Source organism: Stylophora pistillata, chromosome 2 (genome assembly GCF_964205215.1).
Source record: "Stylophora pistillata chromosome 2, jaStyPist1.2, whole genome shotgun sequence".
In the NCBI taxonomy this organism is placed as follows: domain Eukaryota; kingdom Metazoa; phylum Cnidaria; class Anthozoa; order Scleractinia; family Pocilloporidae; genus Stylophora; species Stylophora pistillata.
Genome location: NC_142520.1, coordinates 12,219,128 through 12,242,867, shown reverse-complemented (window position 1 = coordinate 12,242,867; position 23,740 = coordinate 12,219,128). Strand labels below are relative to the sequence as shown.

The 23,740-nt window shown below is 39.5% G+C and overlaps 1 protein-coding gene across 1 annotated transcript in view; it reads left to right on the top strand.

The window, feature by feature from the left end:
- Nucleotides 1–23,740, top strand: part of LOC111346825 (uncharacterized) — a 551,029-nt gene that overhangs the window by 476,930 nt on the left and 50,359 nt on the right. The window contains 1 exon segment of the mRNA XM_088749275.1: nucleotides 20,379–20,401. Within this exon segment, the coding sequence (XP_088605401.1) occupies nucleotides 20,379–20,401 (23 nt within the window).

Sequence of the window (23,740 nt, the reverse complement as noted above, 5' to 3'; positions counted from 1 at the left end):
TTGAATAGGGGGAGGAATGGAAACTCGGCCCAGTCCTAATGCTCTCCGTCCAAAATGGCTGGCCCTATTGGCATCATCTCACGTCTCACGTCTCGTGTGGAATTTTTAATTTAAACAGCGACAATAATTTTTTGTCATCCAGCTCTTCTAGGTCAGAACATCATCATTTGTACTCTATGATGGGTACTAGGTTTTCATAGGAAAAAAAATTACCTTTATTTTGCTAAACCGCTGGGTGTTTACAGTGCTAGTCAGTAGCCTTCTAAGAGTAATTATAAGCTATGAGTCCAGCTGGTATTTCTAGACGATGACATTGATTTGGTTTTAATATTATATTTTCACTCGCCAAATACAAAATAAAGGCTTTAAGTCAAGGCTTTTGTCTTTTCATAGCATGAATTATGCTAAAAAATTCCATTTTGCTTGGCCATAGAGGGGCAAGGAGAGTTTGTGCCAAAAACTTAACAAACCTTAATAAGCCAAATTTTTCTCAACTGATTTGTATAAATGGGTCATTAAAGTACATACTGGATTTGGTATGAATTTTATTCAAGTAGGCAGGTAAATTTTGTGGTTTTTTGAAAAATGGCAATTCTAGATAGTGATTTTGACCTCAAATCTGACCTAACTTTAACTCCTTTAGGAGGATGAATTTTTGGTGCTCCGTGATAGGCCACAAATGGGACCCCTCTGAGACTACAGAACAAACAGTCAGAGAAGTGAGCCAAAATGGCTTTTGAAATATCTTATCACACCTGACTTTTGTGCCAAGTTTCAGGTGGACCACCACTTTTGGCTCTTGGAACACTTTCTCAGACAGGGACGCTTAAAATCAAAGTTGGGCATATCATCAATACCCGAGGATAGGGTGCTATGAAAATATGCGGGAAAACGAGAAGAATTGGAACGTAAAACTACGACCCCTACTGTTTTTCGAAAAATATGCGAAAAAAATTTGGGTAATATTTGTAATTATGATAGAGACTGGATACAATGCGCGTTATTGTCGGTTGAAAGACGTGCTCTATTTAAACAATAGAGTGTTTCTGTCGAGGAACTATCAGACCGATAGTTCTGAGACAAACACTCTTTGGTATTTATTGTTCACCTCTAAATTTTCTTCTGCGCGCCACTTGAAAAACAGTCAAAACCCACTAAACGCAGATCAATCAAATATTTATTCATGCGTACAGCTTGTCATAAATGTCATAATTCGCAACTGTATATTGGCTAAATAATACGTTATACATGTCAGACTTGAAAAGTCACTGTTTTTCCGATTTCCCCAAATTCCCGGCCGTCAAAGCATTCAATATTGTTCACGGATGAGTACTATCCATCCGGGTATTTTCCGCGGACGGGTACTATCCATCCGGGTATTTTCCGCGGCCGGGTACTATCCATCCGGGTATTTTCCGCGGCCAGGCATTATGGGTTGATAGTGTTTCTCCATGGATGAACACTATCGCGTCACGAGATCAATTTAAACCAATAAGAATCGGAGAAAATTTAGTGGTGAACTACAACAGAGTATAGAGCATGGAGCTGATTCAAGGCTGTCACGGTATCTGCCAATTTGTGCTGTGTCTGGCATTAGTTCGTTAATGAATTAAAGTGAAATTTCGGAATAAGCGAGCAGGCAGGTAGTAAAAGCAGAACCAACCAAAGGTTTGCAGGCATGCTAAGCGCCGTAATTTGCAATATCATAACACGTGCAAGGACGAAAATCTTAAAAGAGAGAAGGAATGGACCATTTGAGTTCCGAAGGCTGTTCTTGGTGAATTAACCACATGTGGCGAAGCCCCGCCGGCTGTTGAGCGCAATCAGGTGAAGCCAGAACCGAAGGAAAATTTCCAAAACTGGCGAACCAAATAAGTGTGCTAATCAGTGATGTTATCATGTACAGCTCAGCGCTAGCCTGTTTATTCATAGAGCTTGTTTCATTGTGTCGTCGTTATGCCCACGGGTTTACACCACACATTTTAACAACAAAATAACCCTCTCATGTCGTTAACGTTTATTCTACAAGTTCTTATCACTAGCGTGAATCAGACTTGGGATATTGCGTCGCAAAAAAGGGCTAAATCTTAGTTTTTTATTTTTTGCATTAATAACATCTGATGTTGGATTAAAATGTTAGTACTTTTGGTTTTGCCATGCGTTGAACGATGAAAATTGTCTCGAGATTACATTGATTATTTACAAGAAGTGCCTCAAACTGTCTGACAAAATAATACAGCCGGAATGGGATCGTATTTTATAACACTAGTGGCGTTAACGGGATTTTACAGCTGTCAAACTCTTCTCTTCTAGAATTTTTTTTTTTCGATCGTTTTCCATCCCCAGAAACGGATAGTGATCCACCCGCTGATTCGAGACGAAGTAATTTAGAAAAGAAACGTTTGTGAACTTAAGTTGATGTCCCTCTTGCGTGTAAGGTTGTTCTTTCTTCACTTAGCCAATGGTTTATTTGTCCACAAAACTTGCAAACTTGCGTAAGAACTTAATAGAAAACTATGAATTAAAAGGCAACAGCATATGGCAAGTGGAAACTTCGTGCGAAAGAGTCGTTTCAAGTAGCAAAAAAAAAAAAAAAAGAAGCTTTTTTGATGAGTTTGTGTACACTTCATTATGATAATAATCGTGACGAATATTCTAAAAGGTTGGCTGACATGACGGTAATTTGTTTTTTAACTGTTACGCACCGCTGTCGTTTAAACAGACTTATTTTCGCCTGTTAAAATCAATGTAACTTTTTTTCTTTATTGGCGATAAAAAAAGCTTGGGAAAAGATCCAAAAAGAATAGTTTTGGGACCTAGTTCACATTGCGTGACGTTTCAGAACTTTTTCGTTGTTGAATGTTGAAAAAATCATTCTGCCCCCAAATGCCAAGTCATTGAATGGAAAAACACCAAACCCGGTAGTCGCTTATGTGTTTTTATTTAAGGAGTTTTTTTCAATTGTGGAATTGTTTTGACATAGAATACAAAAGACTTACATTAATCAAAATTGGCTCCAATGGCTAAGAATCTACGTACCCCAAGGGAAGTTAATGAGTAACATTAGAAATAATCATCCCTAGTTAGTATCTGGATTTTTCTCTTCTTCTTTTTGTTTTATTTTTCCGTCGTTCTTTTATTTCGTTTTGATTAATGTTTCAGAGAAATTACTCTTTTAAAATTCCACAAAACAAGAAGCTTGTAATGGGAACATTTCATGCACAAATGATGTTTGAAGAAGATAGTAAACATGAAACGGTTATGAAACTTATTATCCCGCCTAATTTTGATTAATAATAAATGACGGTAAGAATAAAACTTCGCTGTTTAAGAATCTAGCAGTGCCAGAGATGGGCAACTGATGGTTGCTACATTTTACTCACTTTATTGATAATATTTTTAAAAAGCAAACTACCGTGATAGTGGGTTAAGAAGGTTTTTGTTTTTTTTGTTTTTTTTGTTAACAATACTCTGAAGATGGTCCGCCGTCGCTGCCCGATGCTCGCTTTCATATTTCTTCTTTCTTTGTTTGGAGGTTGGTTCTACACCTTAACAGTTGCAAACCATGGTGAGTTAAGTTTGACATTCTTTTGTGTGGGTTAGATGAAAATTTAGACTTTGGCAACTCCGAAGCCTGCAAATCTGGAGTTGCAGGAAAGCAAGGGCCCGAAATTTACGTGAAAAAAAAATTGCTACTGTCAATAAGAGTAACTAATTAGAAATGATGAAGAAGGAAACCACGGTTTTACAAAGCGCTGAAAAATTTAGAAACTTTCAAAACGAGTTGGAACGAACTCGGTCGTGTGCGGGAACTTCATTTGGGGTATTTTGGTTGAAACTTTTCCGCGACATTTCCTAAGTTTTGAATTTGTACAATATTTATTCCGATCAATTTCATCATTAAACAATCAGAAATACGCAATAAAAACTATCTTTTGGAGGGAAAGAAATATTTTACCTGGTTGTTATTAACCAGCAATTCAAATCAAGCTTGCAGAGAAACACTGATGAATTATTCGGATGGCAATGAATAAGAGACACTCAGACTTTTGTAACTTGAGGAGAGAAAATCAAATAATGTAGTTATATCTAAAGGTTTTTGATGCGCAAGATTCATCTGTTGCAGTTTTTATTTGAGTCTCTAAAACCATTAGATTCGTAAAAATACTCATTGCGTTAGCTATAGCAAATGGAATGAGTACGAAAACTCTGAGTAGCACTTCATATCATCGTAGCTTTTAACAGCAGGTGGTTCAAAAGTGTTTGACTTCAGTTCTATCTCCATGTCTTAAAATAACAGAGTATTCATTCGAATCGTTTCATGAACGGAAGAAACAAAGGCATCCCTAAGAATGCGGAACACAAGGAAAAACGTCTCGATTATTATGATTTTTACATGGAAACACCTTCACATGTTTTTGATGAATGAGGGAAACCATTAGTAATATTTTCCTTCATTTACGCTAAAGTCTTCAACTTTCAAGAGAACTAAGCCATACATACCTACATATACTTTATTTAATCTAGAATTTGGAGTAGCTAAAGGAAAAGCTAGTATCTTCGAGTTACAATTATAATTCTAAACACTACTAAAATGTAAAATGTGAAATGTAAAATGTAAAATTGTAACAGTCTAAAATTTAACTATGAGAAAGAGTCATACTGTAGAATCTTCCGCTTGAAATCAGAAAAGTGAGAAGTTCTAAAAGAGTCGGGAAGAGAGTTCTTTAGTTTTGAAGCCATATATGAAAAGGAGTGAAGACCATAAGTAGTAGTTTTTGTAGACGGTAGAGACAAATTATAATTTCTGCGTAGATTATAGGATACTGACCGGAAACTAAACATATTCCTAAGATAGCCTGGATAGCAGTTAAATAACAAGCTCTTGTACAATATAATTAAGAAAGTCTGAAGGCGTCTTTTATACAGACATTTGGAGTTAACTTTGCTCAGTAGAGAGTCATAGGGAGAATTATAATCCTGCAAGATAACTCTAAGAACTCGCTTGTTCAAAGTATCTATCTTATCAGTACTAGGCGCACCACAAAAGTGCCATACAGACGAACTTCATCAAGCTAGTATGAGAATTATTTATTTCCGTTATCGTTTCCTTCATTTGAGAAATACCCTATACCTAAACAACATCTTTGCTTGTCGAAACTCCAGGAAGCTGTTTCAAACAGACTACTTTGAAAATTTTGAAAATGGGATTTAGTCTACGGAGAAAATTATTTAGCAAACAAAAACTTCATCAGTTATATTGTAGAGACGTCTGTCTCAGTATCATGCCCCTTAGGCAGTATTGTGAAAACTTAGACGCAATTTATTGATATGCCATTATATACTCAGCCTGTGTAAGGAAATAAAAGAACTCTTGCAGGGTAAGGTAGGTCCGTGAGAGCACCTTTAGAAGCAAAAAATTGCCTTAACTAACTCACACAGGACGAAATCCCACGTTTCCACATCGCCATTTTTACGATGAGAGATGTATGGCCTACCATCTTACCGAAGGTTTTTGCGCTACCTGGGTGCGTTGCGAGCTGTGTTGCAAAGAATACACGCCTTCTGACGACCCGCATGAATGTTATACCGGGCGATGTCGCGCATGCAGGGAAGATGTAGATTTGACATCGCATCAGTGTTACATTCAACGCGTGGAAGAAGAGAAAGACGAGCCCGTGAAAAAACCCAAAGACCTGTACAAAAAGGAGAAATGACAAAATCCCGCACGCTTTTCACACTCCCGACAATGCGGAATATGTGGGTGCCTTACCGGATCGCATTTATTTCGACCAGCGTCCATGTCATAGAAAAAAATGACCGAGTTTGAGGAGTGATACAGAGAAGAATCTGTCCGTTGTCAGCCGCCTGCCGTGTACGATCTAAAACATGAGTTGATCGAATATTGCGGTTCGGATGTTAAATTATTGAAAGCCGGATGTCAAAAATTTGTGGCCGAGTTTCGCGCGGTCGCTGGCTTTGACCCGCTTGAAAAATGCGTCACCATCGCCCAAGCGTGCAATCGCTACTGGTGCAAACGAGTCATGGAGGAAGATAGCATCGCCTTAGAACCGTGTAGTGGTTGGCATGGGGCTCGTCCACCGCATTCTTTGAAATCTTTAGAGTGGTTTTTGTGGGAAGAGAGGCGGCATGGAATTCGCATACGTCACGCAAGAAATGGCGGTGAAGTGGGCTTACGTTTGGCTGCTCACACCTACCACGTGGACGGATATCACGAAGAATCGCGCACCTGTTTCGAGTTTCAAGGGTGTTTGTGCCTGTCATGGAAGTGTTAGGAATTTATTTATTAATGTAAATTATTTTTTTTATTCTCTTAGGATCAGTGTAGTTCGTGATTATTTGTATCTGTTACGTAATTTTATTCTTCACTTGTGTAAACTGTTGTGTAATTAACCTTTATTGTGTATATCAAATAGTTTTCTTCATTCTTTTCGGGCACCTTGCGTCCATGTGTATTTAAGGATTTGGGTGGTTTGGTACGGGGTGGTTTTGTTTTTTAGAGAAGGTCACCGGCGGTGAAGGTTTGAAAGTTACCAAGACTCGTTCGGATCAGAGCACGTTTTAATCACTGAAGAGTCATTCAGCAAAACCGTTCCTTTACACGACAAAAGATCCATTTGTCGGGGAGCACATGTGTGCCGAGAAGCTGGCCGAAGAAATTAAAGCGCAGAACTTGAAGGAAAAGGAGAAGATTATCTTCTGTTAGACAGTAAGCCAGTGAAGACAACTGAGTCAAGAAAGATCTGAGCGAAGACCGAATTACGTGAGGTTGGAAACTTCTACGTTTAGCTGGGTTAAACGTGAGTTCGGTTTGTGAATTGTGAATTTGGTTTGTCAGTCGTTTGTTGGTGGAGCGTGGTGATTTGTGGACAGGAGAAGAACACGGGCGTAAGGTGAAACCCAACCGAACTGAACTAAAAAAAAAAAAAACCTTTTTTTTATCTTAATAGTAATAATCTTGTAAATAGTTTTAGTGTACTGTAGTTTAAGTTAGTGTATTCCTGTAAATTAATTAGATCATTGTATTATCGTTATTGTTAGTCGCTTTATTGTTGTAATTAGCATAATAAATATCTCTAGGCCTACGTTTAGTTGTATTGTGGCGTGTGTTCTCGGGCTCGTTTATGTTCTGTGTTTTGTTTGTGTTAGGGGGCACCCACCTTTGTGGCGCGGATTCGTCACAGTGCCACGGATGCCGTACCTGCTTTCCTGATAGAAAACAAATCCCTCACTGTACCATGGATTTAAACGTAGAAGCGTTAAGGCGTCAGAAGGTTCAAAAACTCGAAGCGTTTCGTGACGCCGGGTACACGGTCGTGGAAATGTGGGAATGCGAGTTTTCCGATCTCAAAAAGCAAGTTGGGGAGTGCCGTGACTTTGTCGCAGATACATATCTGGTGGAACCGTTAGAACTGCGCGAGGCATTTTTTGGTGGGCGTACTGGTGCCGTTTCGCTCTGTCATCGGGTCACAGGCGATGAACAGATACGTTACGTCGACGTGACAAGCGAATACCCGTGGGTGAACAAGAATGGTGTGTACCCTGTAGGGCACCCCGTCATCTTGTACGAGCCCGAAAATCAAGATCCCTCAGCCTATTTTGGTCTATTGAAAGTGGACGTGTTACCTCCCGCTCAGTTGTTTCACCCCTTGTTACCGTAATGACACAAGATGGGCTCTGGTTCGTACAAGCTGACGTTCCCCTTATGCGCCAAGTGCGTTGAAGAAGAAAGTGGTAAACCGCTGCTGAAAAAATCTTACGAGTGCGCTCACACGGACGCCGAACGCACCTTGCGAGGTACTTGGTGTTCGTCAGAACTGGAAAAAGCTGTGTCTCTGGGGTATCGCATGCTTCGCATTCACGAAGTGTGGCACTTTGAGAATCTCAAGAAGGATTGTTTGCGCCGTACGTCGACACTTGGCTCAAAATAAAACAAGAGAGCGCCGGCTACCCTCCCTGGCGTCGAGAAGAAACAGATCGCATGCGATATGTGAGTGAATACGAGAGAAAAGAGGGAATTCGTTTAGACGCCGCCAAGATCACGAGAAACCCAGGGAGTAAAGCAGTCGCCAAACTGATGTTAAATTCAAGTCGCAAACCTGCCAATTGATCGAAGCCTGCGGACTGCTGGACATGTTGGACGACCCGTTAGTGCACGTACAAGAAGTAAGAATTTTATCGCCTGAAATTGTGGAAGTCATGCAACAACGAGATTCAAAGGATCCTCTCAAAGGTATGACCACAAACATTTTCATCGCAGCGTTTACCACGGCGTTAACGCGTTTAAAACTATACGAATTGCTAGAAAGAGTACAACCGCAGGTGTTGTACTACGACACAGATTCTGTCTTGTACCGTTGGAAACCCGGTTTGGCCGAAATTCCGCTAGGCGATCATTTAGGCGATATGACAAATGAATTTGACGAGGGGGACTGGATCAAGGAATTGGTGAGTGCAGGCGCGAAAAATTACGGGTATCGCACGCGACTCGGACATGTGTGTACAAAAGTGAAAGGGTTTTCGTTAAATGTGAGGGGTAGGCAACAACTTAATATTCAAGTTCTAAAAGACAATGTGTTGCAAGAGCTCATAGATCATCATCACGCAGTCACCCACGAGTACAACCCGCTATATTTCGTAAGAGATCTCGTAGAAAAGAAAATTCGCACGGAACCGAAAATAAAAACTTACCAACTAGTATTCGATAAAAGGGTGATAGAGCCTGGAAGTTACGTGAGTTTTCCTTACGGATACCAAAGAATAGTGTAAACCATTTGTAGATATATTAGAGCGGAAAGTGACGCGAGTTTTCCTTACGGATACCAAAGAATAGTGTAAACCGTTTGTAGATATATTAGAGCGGAAATCGCCATGCGGATACCAAAGAAACGTGTAAACCATACATAATAAACAACTTTTATTTTAAAACCTGCCCATCTCTTGTTTTTTTACAAGTATCGCTACGGACATTTTGATGGCTTCCAGTGTTGCCTCGGTTTCTCGAAGTTTTTCGACCAAAAACTTGAGGATGCGAATCTTGGCTTCTTCCTCTTCCGCTTGTTGTTTGGCTGCTTCCGTCAACACCTTGTAGACGTGCGCTTCAAATTCCCCCTCGGACATGTCTTCACAGCTTTTCACTTTTTCGTCAATTTCCCTTCTTCTCTGCCTCTCCTTTTCCTGCTCCTCCCCCGGTTCCTGTTCCGGTTAACTGCATCGTTGTAGGAGTACATGTTCCAGAAACTCCCATTTTGTAGCAGGCATCATTAGTACTGCTATTATTATCATTATCGTGAACGTTTTGCCATTTAAGCCGTTAAAAGGGTGATGGTGTCACTAGGTAAAGGAGCAAATGAGATATTTCATATTCTTCCTGTCTAATTTCCTTTTTCGTTTCTCATTATGATGATGATGATGATGATGATGATTATTATTATTATCATTATTATTGAATTTATTTTGTTATCCTCTAAGATTTTGACAAGTGCCGAGCTTCTATTGGCATGTGCAGCAATATCAATGCCGAATGCTGCTCTCGTCGCTGTTCCTGTAAAACTGGTTTTATTGGAAATGGAAACACATGCACAATTAAAAATCATATAAACCCTGTTGTTATCGTAGACTGGATTTGCATCTCATGACAGAACTGGCACACTTTATTTCTTTACAAACGCACACGATTTCTTATCGTGATTCTGAAACTATAGAATAAAATGCTGATGGAAAAATAGCTAGACTCGTATCCAAGAAATATTGACGAGGACCGAGTATTTAACTTAAGTAACACTGGAGACCTTAGTCATTCAGCCTATGCTGCTATTAAGGTACCGAATCATTCACTTTCACTTTCACTTTCACTTTCACTTTCACTTAACATGTCATCTATTTTCTTTCAACAAACATCACACCTGGAGCACTTCGACGGGGCGATAAAAAGAATCGGCATATCTCAAATTGTGTCAGGCGTCCTATTATACCAGAAATTTCGATGACCAAATACCTTGTGTCACTGTTTATCATAATTTTCAACAACCTACCCATTTGTACGGACAGATATTGAAGAGTACGCCAGTGGTAATCATGATCATTTCTTTCACAATTCAGCCTCCTGCGTCGATACTCTCAAAACGTCTTTAGGGCATGGATGGCCCTTGCGTGGTCGATTTAATGTCGGGATGATGCTTTTGGGAAAAGAGAGAAGTATGCGCTTATATGGCAGAGATAAAGGAGGGAGAGGGGAATGGGGGGAGGGGGCTTAGATCCAACCCAAACATGGTGCTAGATACTGCAAATAAACTTTAACTGAAAGAGCCCAGTCCAGCAAACTGCTGAATTAATTGCTGCCGATTCTTGAGAAGTTGAGGAAGGGTACTCCACAATACATTGTCACGCACGTCTTTGCTATTCTAAGTGTTATTTTAAGGTGATAGAAGGTCGCGTAGGAGAGATGTCCCTTTGAAGTTATAAAATTAGTTTGGAAGGAAGCAAGAAAAATCGCTTTTCTTTGAGGAATGAGCCCTGGTCAGAAGTTCTTAGAAGAGTCTGAGAAAAAATCGGGAAAAAATATTTATTTTTCACCGATATCGACGAGTGCACCGCTTCTCCATCCGTATGTGACATTAACGCTCATTGCCAGAACACCGTAGGATCTTATCGCTGTGCCTGAAAAACTGGATTTTTCGGAAATGGAAAAACTTATGAACGTAAGAGTCTTTGGATCTAAGGGAGACCACATCTCTCTGGAGAAAAAGAAAAACTAAAAAAGGTCCAGACGGACAGGTAGATAGGCAAAAGGACTAAGCCACAGACTGAAGTTAATCCACATTTCCATTGACATTTGTCACTTATATTAGCAAATTTAAATCCCTTTTATTTATTTTTATAGCTGGATTTGGGGTTGGTGCATATAGAGGACGCTTTGTACTATACAAAAGTTTACTGTTCCGCGGAGCGCCCGCTATCTTATTAAAGCTTGGGGCGCTCGGGGAGGAACCCATTCGTACGCTTATGTATACTTTCCAGGGACATATTATGGTTGAAAAGGAGTGTTTAAAGAAGGGAAGTTCAGACTAAGTAATGCAACTGTGCTAAATATTGTGGTGGGACAAAGAGGAGGAGATTAGATGGAGGTCGAGGGCGGACAAAACACTAGCCAAACCGCAGCTCAGCCTGGAAAATCTGGAAAGGACAATGCTCGCACTGGAGGAGGGGGAGGAGGTTTTGTTTATACTACCGATGATGTGCTGTTACTGGCTGCCAGAGCTGAAGGAGGTGCATCCGGTGGATACAATGCTATGGATGGTCAGGCAGGATCAAATGGCACCAGTAGTGTGGGGAAAGTATTGACACAAGCTCGAGATGGAACTCATCCGAAGTGCAGTTAGGTGAATGCAACGGTGAGGGAGCTAGCTACCATGGAGGAATAGGTACGGGTTGGTTTGGTAAGGATTGTGCCTGACTTGTCCCCTCCCATGGGGAAAGAGGTAAGTCACGTGCCGAAGCCTGGGTCGGAGGTAAAGCCGGAAAAATGAATAGCGTTAATAACGGGGGCCCTGCACCAGGAGCAATTGGAGGGTTTGGTGATGGTGGAGGGGAATCAGAGGATAATTGCGTATCAGGTGGAGGTGGTGGATACTCTGGGGGAGGTAGTGGTACCTATGGAAATCAAGCTGGAGGGGGAGGAGGCTCGTATTGTAATGGGGAAGGCTGTTCCGGTTTGACTTGTGGCAACTCATATGAAGATGGCCCTGTACAAATTTATGAATGGCTGGGCTTATTTCAAAACATTATTTGATCATTGAGTTTGGTTTTCTTGAACAGATTCTCTTATTGCAAAGAGATATACATCGGCGAAACAGGAAGACAACTAGGTAACCGATTCTGAGAATACCTCCGCGATGTAGAAAGGAATGACAAGGACGCATCAAAACCAGTCGCTAGACACTTAAACCTACCTAATCATTCTAAGCAACATATGGCAATCTGCGGTCTTTCCTTGCATTTAGGTAGCTCGGATAGCCACAAAACTCTTGAACAAAAGTTTATCTTTCCAATCCACACTCTTAATCCCACAGGTATCAGCGAACGCTTTTCATTCTACTAATTTATTCGTGTTTTTCTCGTCACCATGTTCCCACCAATGGCGTAGCTCCACTTTCTGAACATGAATCCACACACAACCCACAATTCATCCATTCGCTCTGACGAAGGGCTAACACTCGAAATGTTATTCCTGGGGAAGTCTCTTACCCCTGTTGACTCAGCAAGAGACTTGAGTGTGTTGAGTGTGATCACTGACTCACACCTGACCTATGATAGTCACATTTCTTACTTCGTCTCTTCTTGTTTATCAAAACTAGTCCAGATCAACAGAGTTAAAAACAGTTTCGACAAAGAAACACTAATGCTTGTTATTTTATCCCTGGTATTCAGCAAAATGTTCTATTGTTCAACAGTGTGGTCAAGCACATCCTCCACTAATATAAATAAACTGCAACTGATCCAAAACTTTGCTTGTAGGATCATCACCGGCTCCAGGAAGCACGAACATGTCACTCCCCTATTGCACCAACTTAACTGGTTGTCAGTGAGCCAGACCCTTCACCTTAGAGATACAATTATGGCCCATAAGTGTGCCAATAATTTAGCACCCGACTACTTAGGTAACAAGTTACAAAAACGCACCACCATACATGATCGAGCCACGCAGCATAGTAACAAACTTCACATCCCATTTTATAAGCCCGCGAACGGCTAACGAACCTTTTCCTATAGAGCAGTTTCACTATTAAATTCCCTGAGTAGTGACCTAGTGAACTTCTCTTCACTAAGGTCACTGACACATTCTTTGAAGGACTCCCTAAGAGGGGCACATTAATAGTCTTTGTATGATACCCATTGGACATATATATATATATATATTTTTTTTTTTTTATTACCCTATTTTCAGTTGTTCATTTGTGTTTGTAAATTGTCTGCCATTGTAAATAGTTTCTGAAAAGCCTGTACAGGAGTAATTATTAAAGTTTACTCATTCATTCATGTCAGCTTTTTAACTCTTTATGGTCGCCAATTTACTATTTCAACTTGTATGACATTACCAAATTATCTAGAAAAAGAGAGATCAGTAAGACGAGCACACACACAAAAAGGAAATGTGTGTACGAATTTTCCTGGTCATGGACAGTGTCTTCACAAACATATCCGACAGTGGCTGGGTCGATTGAAGGTAGCTCATTCTGAAAGAAACTTATCACCTTTCGTAAAAACACTTGCAACACGGAAGCGGCAAAGAAGTATCTGGTCCCGTCGAAACGTAACTAGAAACAAATCTGGCAAAACACTATCGAAGATACAGTTGTTTACCTCTTTCCAGGAAAAGACTGCACTTGTTTTGGTACTGTTACGAAATTTAGACCGCAACGTCTTCTCTCAGATTCCCTCGCACTCATGGCCAGGGTGTGTGGGACAGATGGTGATATTTTTGTACATCGCTTTACCGTTTCGAAAGACCTCTGACTTTCACTTATTATCGTTTTGAAGGAAATAAAGTTTTTGGTGGGGGAGTTTTCGCGTGAGTGACGACGTCGGAAAGGGCTGCAAGGGAGACTAGTCGTAACGATGCCTTTCGCCGATCGTGGCGCAAACGATAGCAACTTCCCCCTCCCCCCCTCCGTCTGACCTAACGTTAGGGCTACTAATGATAATCTTCATTACTGCAGTGCGATTGGTATGATTAACAAAAGTAAACATATATTTTCTATTTCCATGAACAGGATAATGTATCTAATGTTTGTTAATTAATGCTAGGCTCATCCGAATGTCCTCAAAACAAATAAAATCCCAATAAAAATCTTCTCAGCGTTCCAAGGACGCGCAGAACCATTAATAGAGGCAGTCTATATACCTCAGTCTTTCTAGTTTTGCTATTCCACGTAAGTAATTAACTGGTCGACGTTTCTCTTCCAATGAATAAAGCATAATAACGAAAGATTATTTTATATTATGAGAACTTCTTTAGTGAACTTGAGAGTTAACAGCTTTTTTCGAGAAGAGGGGTGGGGGGGGGGGGGAAGGGAAAGAGAGGAGAATTGGTAGGGTAAGACCTACTCCCCGATGTTCCGAGAAAGGTCTTGCTCGCAAAAACTCTACATACTGCACGTCCGTTCTTATCTTGTTCTTATTACTGAATACAGTTATCATTATCATATTTATTATTATCATTATGATTATTAGTACCTAGTTCCTCTTTGCATTGCTCATATCTAATCCGTGCGCTACGAGTTTTGGTTTTGAGCGATTCTCTTACTCGCTGCTGTCGATGGGAGGCGCATTTTTTTTAACGAATGATGCAGCGACCACAGTGGGTGATTTAAAGGTTTGCCTGGACTTACTGTCACCGAAAGGGGTTCCTAATTGGTTGAGTAGGTGTCAAAAGAAAAATAAGGTATAATTTGATAGCAAAAGCTCGTCACGTTATAAATTAAGAAGTGAAGGGTGTTGTAAGTGGAGAGTTGCCTTTTCTAATTTGAGAGGAAAACGGTGGTTTTGAAACCAGAACAAGAAACAGCTGTGATAAGTCTACCAAGGGGAGAAGATGTCCTTTCAATTTCCTCAACAGGCTGTGGAAAAAGCACGAACAGACTAGTCATTTATTTCCCTAACAGGCTGTGGAAAAGGCATGAACAGACTAGTCATTTATTTCCTTAACAGACTGTGGAAAAAGCATGAACAGACTAGTCATTTATTTCCTTAACATGCTGTGGAAAAATCGTGAACAGACTAGTTATTTATTTCCTTAACAGGCTGTGGAAAAGGCATGAACAGACTAGCCGTTTATTTCGTTATTAAGAGCAGATCTGTGTAAGAATCAAACAGAATCGCAAATCTTCGGCAAATCTGAAAAAAATCAAATTCACTCGTCTTTTGCATATAGATAGCCTTTAGTAAGAACATGAGTGCCATGTAGTTTTTGCCTTGAATTGAAATATCTATTAATTTCTGAGAAAAACGATGGAAGCCGTTTTCAATTTAGACACAATTTGGCGATCCTAATCACGTGCAAACGGGGTTGAAATTAGTTATGATTCACTTCACCCGCTTTTCAAAACTTTTGCGTTAGAAAAAGTTCTCCTACCTCCAATCTTTTGGATAACTTGCCTTGGTCTAAATACCACGGTTTCATAAACATTAGGTATATCTGAGTAATCAAGAGAAGTATAGAAGTCATGGCTCTCCCATGCTTCGTAAAACCGTAAGCGAAAAATAACGATAATTTTGAGCGTGTGCATTTGTTTAGAATTTCGTAAGATTAAGAGTGACAATACTCGAGGTAACGATCTTTCAAAATATGTAAAGTTTCTTTTGGGGAAATGAATGTGGAATTTTATCAGGCTGTGACCCAAAGTAGGACGGGGACTCGGGGACGTGGGACTCAGGGACGTGGAACTCAGGGAAGTGGGAATCAGGGACTCGGAGACTCGGAGACTTGGAGACTCGGAGACTAGGAGCCTCAGGGACGCCGGGACTCTGGGACATAGGGCGCGAGGAGGTCGGAACTCAGCGACGCGCGGGGACTCGGAGACCTAATAAACAAACAGCACCTGATTTTTGCATTGATTTGTAAAGTGTATTTTTTGATGGTCTCGAGAAAGGTTTTATACTACCGAAACAGGCACACTGTTTTTTTTTTATTTTCTGGAGACGTGCGTAACAGTTGTCGTCAGCAACAAAGGACAAAACTGAGGTGTCTACCTTAGATGATCTGATGCGAATCGTAGGGAATAAATTAGAGCGTCTACAATTAATTCGTGATGAAGAATTGCGGATTCAGTACAACTCCAGCGTTTACAATTTATTGTTGATGAAGAATTAACAAATTAGAGTGTTACCAATTTATTTTACTTTTTTTTTCTGGAAGATTGATGCGAGCTTATAACAACGGACGCAAGTTGCGATTACTTCGTTACGGAAGTATCCTCATCGTCCTTGTACTGAATCCGCAATTCTTCCTATGGAATGAATTGTAAACACTCTCACTTATAATTATTCCTTACGATTCGCATCAGATCATGGAAGGTAGACACCTTAGTTTCGTCTGTTGCAATTAGTTCGCATTGACTTTCCGGAAAAGAAATATTACGAAACAGGTTGTATTACTAAACGAAAGCGGATAAATTACAACAGCCAACAAAAGCGCGGGCAAAGAAATGCGAAACAAATGTTAAGTCACTTGACCAAAGAGGATAACTTTTGTCGTTAACATTACGCACGTCTCTGCAAAAGCAGTCTACCTGTTTTGGAAGTGTAATACCTTTCTCGAGGCGACCAAAAATTATACTTTACAGAATGAGGAGTTGTTTGTTTATCACGTCACTGAGTCCCTGTGCGTCCTCGAGTCCTCGAGTCCCCGAATCCCCGAGTCCCCGAGTCCCCGAGTCCTCGAGTCTCCGAGTCTCCGAGTCCCCGAGTCCCCAAGTCCCCGAGTCCCCGAGTCCCCGAGTCCTCGAGTTTCCGAGTCCCAGAGTCTCCGAGTCCCCGAGTCACCGAGTCCCTGAGTCCTCGATTGAAAAGATTGCGTTTTTTTGCCATGTCTCTTCTCTTTTGTTTTTGACGATCGTTGTCCAGAAGTTTTCAATCAATGAGTTCAAAACAGGAAAGAGGTCACGATGGTTCTAATTGACAGAACTACCCTACGTAATTTGAATAGCGCGACAATATAATATGAGAAATGTACGAACATGGACTGCCGACTATACTCCCAAAAGAGCAAAAAACTTCTATCATTTCCTCAAGGCCAGGAACACCGAAAGTATTGTCCTCCTTAAATTTATAATCTTTATTCAGTCCTCGTTGGAAATTAACACGCACTAGTAAGGTTAATTCAATTACGTAAAATTTACGTGATAGATTCTTCAGAAGTAAGTAACGAGAACGATAAATTCGTGGTAAAATAGTTATTAGCGATCTAAAGAGAAATCTGCTGCCTTGAATTATAGGGAGAGATCGCATACCTCCTCCCCCCCCCCCCCCCCCCCCATGAACAAATTCAGCGAAACAAATTTGCATACAGTGTGTTAAACAACGGATAAATGATGATCAGGGTCGAAGATAGAAAACTCTGAACGTAAGCTTTAATTAAATAGTCGGCTCGATCAGTGTTTTAATGAATTTTGTCGCTGAGAACACCGATACGTCGTATCAAGCGCACAAGGAACACAAATTGCAAAGTTTAGACGTTTTCAGGAGCAGCTGTTTTGATCGAGGCGCGACATAAAGCGACGGTGTCGATGTCAAACTTACAGAGACCGCAGAATGGAGAAAACGACAAAACAGAAAAAAAAACTTTGGACTGTTGCGAACAGCTAAGAATATAATATTTGAGCTAAGGTTATTATATTTACTTTGCTATATGCATCGGAGTCGTGGTAATTTTTACTCTATCAATGTCTTGATGATCACATGTACACAACAGGATGGTGTGTTGTTATCTCTTTCTTCGCGATTTTCAAACAAATATTAAAAATCCCAAACTTATTTCCCCAAACTCAACTTTACATATTTTGAAAGATCATCAACTCTAGTATAATTGCAATTTGCAATCTTACGAAATTCTGAACAAAGGCACATGCTCAAAATTGTCATTGTTTTTCGTCTACCCTTTTATGCAACACGGGAGAGCCATAAGCTTTTGACTTCTCTTGAATACTGGGATTGATAAAATCTTTATGAAATCGCGGTGTTTAGACTGTGAGAAGTTGTACAACCACTTGGAACTATGATAGCTTTTTATAGCACAATTGTTTTAATACGCGAGTCGAGCGAATCATGACCTTTTTAAACCTGTTCGGTGTCACCAAATCGATCCTGGGACTGAAAACGAAACGGTTTCGTTTTTTCTGAAACAAATAATGTTTTCAAGGAAAAAACTTCCGAAATTGCTTACTTTCTAAAGGATACTTGTATGCAAAAGAACAACGAATTGTAGTTTTTTTTTAACTTTGCAATGTAATGTTTGATTTTCGCACGGATCATGCTCTTAAATTGTATTATTGCCAACCAACTTGCACAAGTGGGTGTTTGTACAGCACTGGGGAAGCTTGAGTGCTGCGTTTGCTACAGACTTCCAAATTTTGAAAAAGCGATGATTGCTTCTTAACTTGCGACCTCATGGCCTGCAGATTTCTGTAGGATAACTTAGATAAATGCGTCAACCGAAAACCAAGTTCACTACATAACTCGTACAAAATTTTGTTCTCTATGTCGTGAAACTCAAGGCCTCTGTACTCTATTATGAGGATCAAAAATTAATTTTCGTTGAAATGTTTGTGTTTCCCTATCGGAATACTAGCCTGGTTATAAACTCCTCGTTTTCTAGTTTATTTGTCGATTTTAAATTTTTTACCGCTTAAGTTGGTGTCACTGCGCCGTACCGTCCGCGATCACCCCTGACACGTGAATACTTTATTTTGGCAGTATGATACGTTCGTAAGTTTTAGACACGAGGTTCCATTTCATTCCATCTGATTCTTCCTTCAAGAATGCGTGACATGTCGGGGATACCATGCAGTGTATAGGGAGCGGTTGGTCAGAAATGATGGGTTTCGGGCAGCCGTTTTTTTCCACTTCCTCCCTTCCCCGCGCTTTCAAATGGCGACCGAATATTCGCCGCGCTGAGTCTCGCGCTTGTAGACGCAAACTATCGCCTGCTAGCAAGCTAGAGGCTGTCAGAGTAATTGCTGTACACTGTCTGATATCACTTTGAGGAGATTTTTCACCTTTAATTCTAGATCCTTGTGGTTCTTGCTTTTCATTCGTTACAGTAATCATGAGAAATATTCTAACTATCATCGATGCACTGTGAAACGCATGCATAAATAATTGAGTCTATCTTGTGTTTTACCTGGAATAACTTTGATACTGACCGCCAATAAACGTTGTAGATGCTATGCAATTACTATGGAACCACTCACAATGACTTTCTCATATTTCGATTATCGCCCATATCCAGTGAGGCCAAGAGAAGATTTCGAATTTAATCAAAGGACTTCTAAGGTTTATTCGATGTGTAGACGTTTGATCTTGAACAAGGTTAACTGACATGAATAATAAGAATGGGTAATATTGTTATATAAAGCAACTTTAAGAATAAGTATGGAAATTTCTATTTTAAAAATTAATGTGAAAAAGTCGGGACTTAAAGACTACATTATTAAAAAAAAAACAAGATAAACTTCAGTAATGAGGTTTTCTGAGCAACAACACTCGATTAGGTCTGTACGTAGGTTTTTCGAAGTTCTTATCACAACTGTAATATGATAAAAAAAAGTGTTTATTGCGGTGAAATTATAAGTTTCCTTTTATGTCTTTCACAAGACTGATACATTAACGATCTGCTGATAAAAACTTTGTCGGTTGCAAAATTTGGAGAAATAAAACCCAAGACGTAGATGATTTGCATAGAAAAACATAAGCAATGTTTAGCAAACTTACAAAGTGAAGGATGCATCATCCGGCAAAAAGTACATTAAATTATGAGATCTCAAAAAGTAGCCTATTCTTTCGAAAACTGTCTTAATTTGGGCTTGAGGCTACCATTCTTACTGTTGCTTGGCAACCTGACAGATCAGCTGACATGTTCTAGCAGAATTAAAAGACATTAAGAAAATTGGGATGTGGACCAAATAATAAAACAAACAAAAAAAAAAAAAAAACACACACACACAGAAAAAAATAATTCAGCAAGTTTTAACTGTAGAATTTGCTCATCTGATAAGATGAGTACGAGTTAAAAAAAGGTTGTTTACCATCATCACGTAGTGATATAAAACAATCCTCCACGTAGAGTTTCATTATTAAATAATTGTCAATGCAAAATGAAGCAGGGAATATCTATAGCCGTTTCAAAGGTCTTTTCAAAATTATTTATGCAATATCTAAACCTTTTATCTTTTAAACAAGTTGAGTTTTTGTGGTAGATATTAGTTTATAAACCAGATTTCGGTTTGGCAATGTATGCCACTCTCTCTATGGGCGATCCTCTCGAATTCCCGTCGAAAGAAAGTTTTCCTTTTTAGTTTGGTTGTTCTCCAATCCTACTTTTTCGTGTCTCTGCAAGCTAAAATTGATTTCTGGCTAGACCACCCGTGTGGACAGCGATCTAAAGTGTCGAGCGCGCTCATGAAATTCTCTCTTGCTACAAGTTAAAAGATGCACTTAGTCATTTCACAGACAAAATATGGAAACCACCTGGAATCAGGGGAAAACCTTTTCTTCGAAATTAGTTTGCATATCAAAAACTCACTTAATTGTAGGAAAGAATACTTAAAATGCAGGTGCAAATCAGGCTAAAAATAACTCAGTGCGAATGACACTTAACAAAAGGGTCTACCTCATTGAGGCCATGATCTCTAAAATTGTCTTTTAAAATCCCTCTCTGGTCAAAATACCACAGAGGTATCAATTTGAATCTTAAAAGAAAAAAAAAAAAGAAAAAAAAACCTTTTCATGCGCTTGCATTTTCACAAAGTTTTGTCAATTGATGCTGCTTATAATTATTAAAACAGTTAGAAGAAGATAAGAAGCCTCCCTAGAGATGGTGAGTGAAAGATATAAGTAGCTGCCTGAGGAGAAAACTAACCATATTAACTGTTTCAGTAGACATTAACAATTAGTCTCACAGCCTCTCTGCGACGGGCGGTGAAACATCTTTCATATATCACGGCCAAATGTTATTGGCTAACACGTTTCTAGGGTACCGTAGCCTTAAATTGGTGGTACATCTCATCAACAAACTGCTGTTAAGCTCCTCAGTTTGCTTAACAGCTTCAAAACATCAAAGGATTTGTCTTCTGCTGTTTTTTGGCAGACATGAGAGTTTCTCCCCACTTGTTCCTTATCTCTGTCGTGCTTCCCTTCGGACGATTTCACTTCTGCCCAGATGGTATGTTTTAAAGCTTGCATTTTTTTTACAAGAAACATTTGTTTTTTCTGCTCTTAATTCTTCAGCTATGCAACTTATTAAAAAAAAAAGAAAAAAATGGAAACGCACTTTTTCCAGGACTAAAATTCTCGTTTATAGAGGCTTAACTAACGAGATGGCTACATTGCATAAGTAGTAGAGAGTACTACTTATGCAATGTACTCTCTCGCAGTAGAGAGCACATTGCATAATGTACAATGTACACTCTCGCAGTAGAGAGCACATTAGTACTCTCTCGCAGTAGAGTGCGCTATTGCATAAATAGCGCTCTCTACTGCTAGGATCGTGCATCATACGTATCTAATACCGCAGTTCAAAGTATATGAACTTCATATATACATTGCATCTGATTTATTATCACGGGTTTATTACGAATCAACTTAACGGCCTGCTCCCAGTTGGCTTGTTAGCTCAGTTGGTAGTGCGCTGCACTAGTATCGCAGAGGTCAGTGGTTCGAATCCCTTACAGGCCTGATTTTTTTCAGGTCTGATTTTCGCTATTGCATAAATAGCGCTCTCTACTGCGAGGATCGTGCATCATACGTATCTAACCGCAGTTCAAAATGTATGAACTTCATACATACATTGTATCTGATTTATCATCACGGGCTTATTACGAATCAACTTAACGGCCTGCTCCCAGTTGGCTTGTTAGCTCAATTGGTAGAGCGCTGCACTAGTATCGCAGAGGTCAGTGGTTCGAATCCCGTACAGGCCTGATTTTTGTCAGGTCTGATTTTCGCTATTGCATAAATAGCGCTCTCTACTGCGAGGATCGTGCATCATACATATCTATAACCGCAGTTCAAAATATATGAACTTTATATATACATTGTATAAGATGGCTACTGAAACTCATTTTCCGTTTTAAGGCGCTGTCATCTTCTGTTCACTTAAAAATATTCTAGATTCTTTTTTTTACAATATGCGAGCGTGATTCAGCAAAGTTTTTAGTTATGACCGAACAATTTCTTCAGTTACCAAATTGGTTATCTTTTTTACAGCTTATGCCCTCGAATTCTTTTGAGACACTCTAAGGTCCAGTTAAGTTTTATCAAGGCTATCCAAAACTAATGAACATATTGTCGCAAATTCCATATATGTGTTTGGTGCTCGCACGAACCCAAGGAGGAGCCTATAGTTAGCCTCGCTCTCAGGGAAATAGAAATTGTTATATTAACTAGTTGGAAAGGAAATTTTTTTCAATTCGAAAAATTGCCTCCCTTCTTTTGACATTCTCCTGTGGAATGACGACCTCTCTTTGGTACATAATTAGTCGCTGGTGTCATATTTAGTTGACATCATTTGTTTTTATTTGAAGAAAACTTTTGTAGTAAAATTTATACATTTCATAAACATATTTCCGACATGTGTTAAACATATACCAATCGGCATTCGAGGCATATTGTTTTCAGTCGTCGTAGCAACCTTCCTGCATTATGTATTACGAAGTCTTTGGAAGCCTAATGAGTAAGTTTTTTTTTTCAAAGCTAATAAAAACAGAGAGAAAATTGTTAAATGCAGACACAGCAATTGTGTTTCCAATAATGCAAACGGAACTAAGTGCGAATGGGCGGAAATATGAGAGCTCCGGATCCTCACTTGACAGGTGGCTATACTAAGAGATGAACGACGTGGATGTCTAACCATGAACACATTGAAATTGGTTATATTTCACAACTCTTTATTAGTGCATTTTCATAATTGAATTAAAATCGATGCAGAATAAAGCAACGGGAAGATTTTTACTTCAATAGCGGTTTCCAAGGGTTTTTTTGGACATTAATCCACCGTGAACACGTTTTATCGAAATGAGGTTTAATTGATATGGACAATGGGAAAAACAAAACAGAACTAAAACGGAATAAAGATCTTAACGTAAAATTGAGAATTGGATCGTGCTTGGCGCGTGTATATCGTTCAATGGATGCACCTCTTATCATAAGGTTTTATTACAAAACAATCAATTCACGAACACTCAATAACTCTTACTATTTCAGGGAAGAGTAAAGAAAGTTTAGTTTCCTAATTACGGCCTTAACTCGTCCCTCGTTTAGGAATAAAATATTGTTAACTCCAAACTTATTTTCGTCCGTTTACACAGCTAAAATATCATTGCTTTTTTTTTGTTTTTTTTTAAGCAAATATTTACTTTTGAAATTGACCTTCAAAAGGATGTATCTCAATCGGGATGAAACATAGAAAAAATTCTTGAGAGCTTTGAAACCGCTCAGCTAAGCCAGACAGGAACTTGCCAGCTGAAGAGAAGTGCACACGTCGTGTTCCGGCCATGCATATGTAGAGATGTACACCATGGTGGCCCATTAGGAGTTAGGCAGGACTTGCAATTACCGCGCGCATAATAACTTTTAAGATGAGCGAGGACAATGATATGATTTGTCATAATGCATAAAGGTTGGGAGTTGAAGACTGAAACTTCTTGCCTCTTTTATTATTTAGCATTGATGGAAGTTATCAAAGTTATCTGGATCAAATTTTCTTCGGAGTTTGGGTTCGTTAAAACTACACTTGTCGATATCCGTTTTAACGATAGTGAAGCTATTTGTGTAAGGTGTCCCGCAGAAAGTGACCGAGATGAGGAAAACAAAGAAAAACAAAGAAAAAAAAGATATGTACTTTGTTTAATGTAAGCTGGTTCAGCAGAGGTCATTGTTTGCATTTATATAAAGGAAAGAAAAATAAACTTTTTTGGCTCTTGGAGATCATACAATGGTTTCGGGA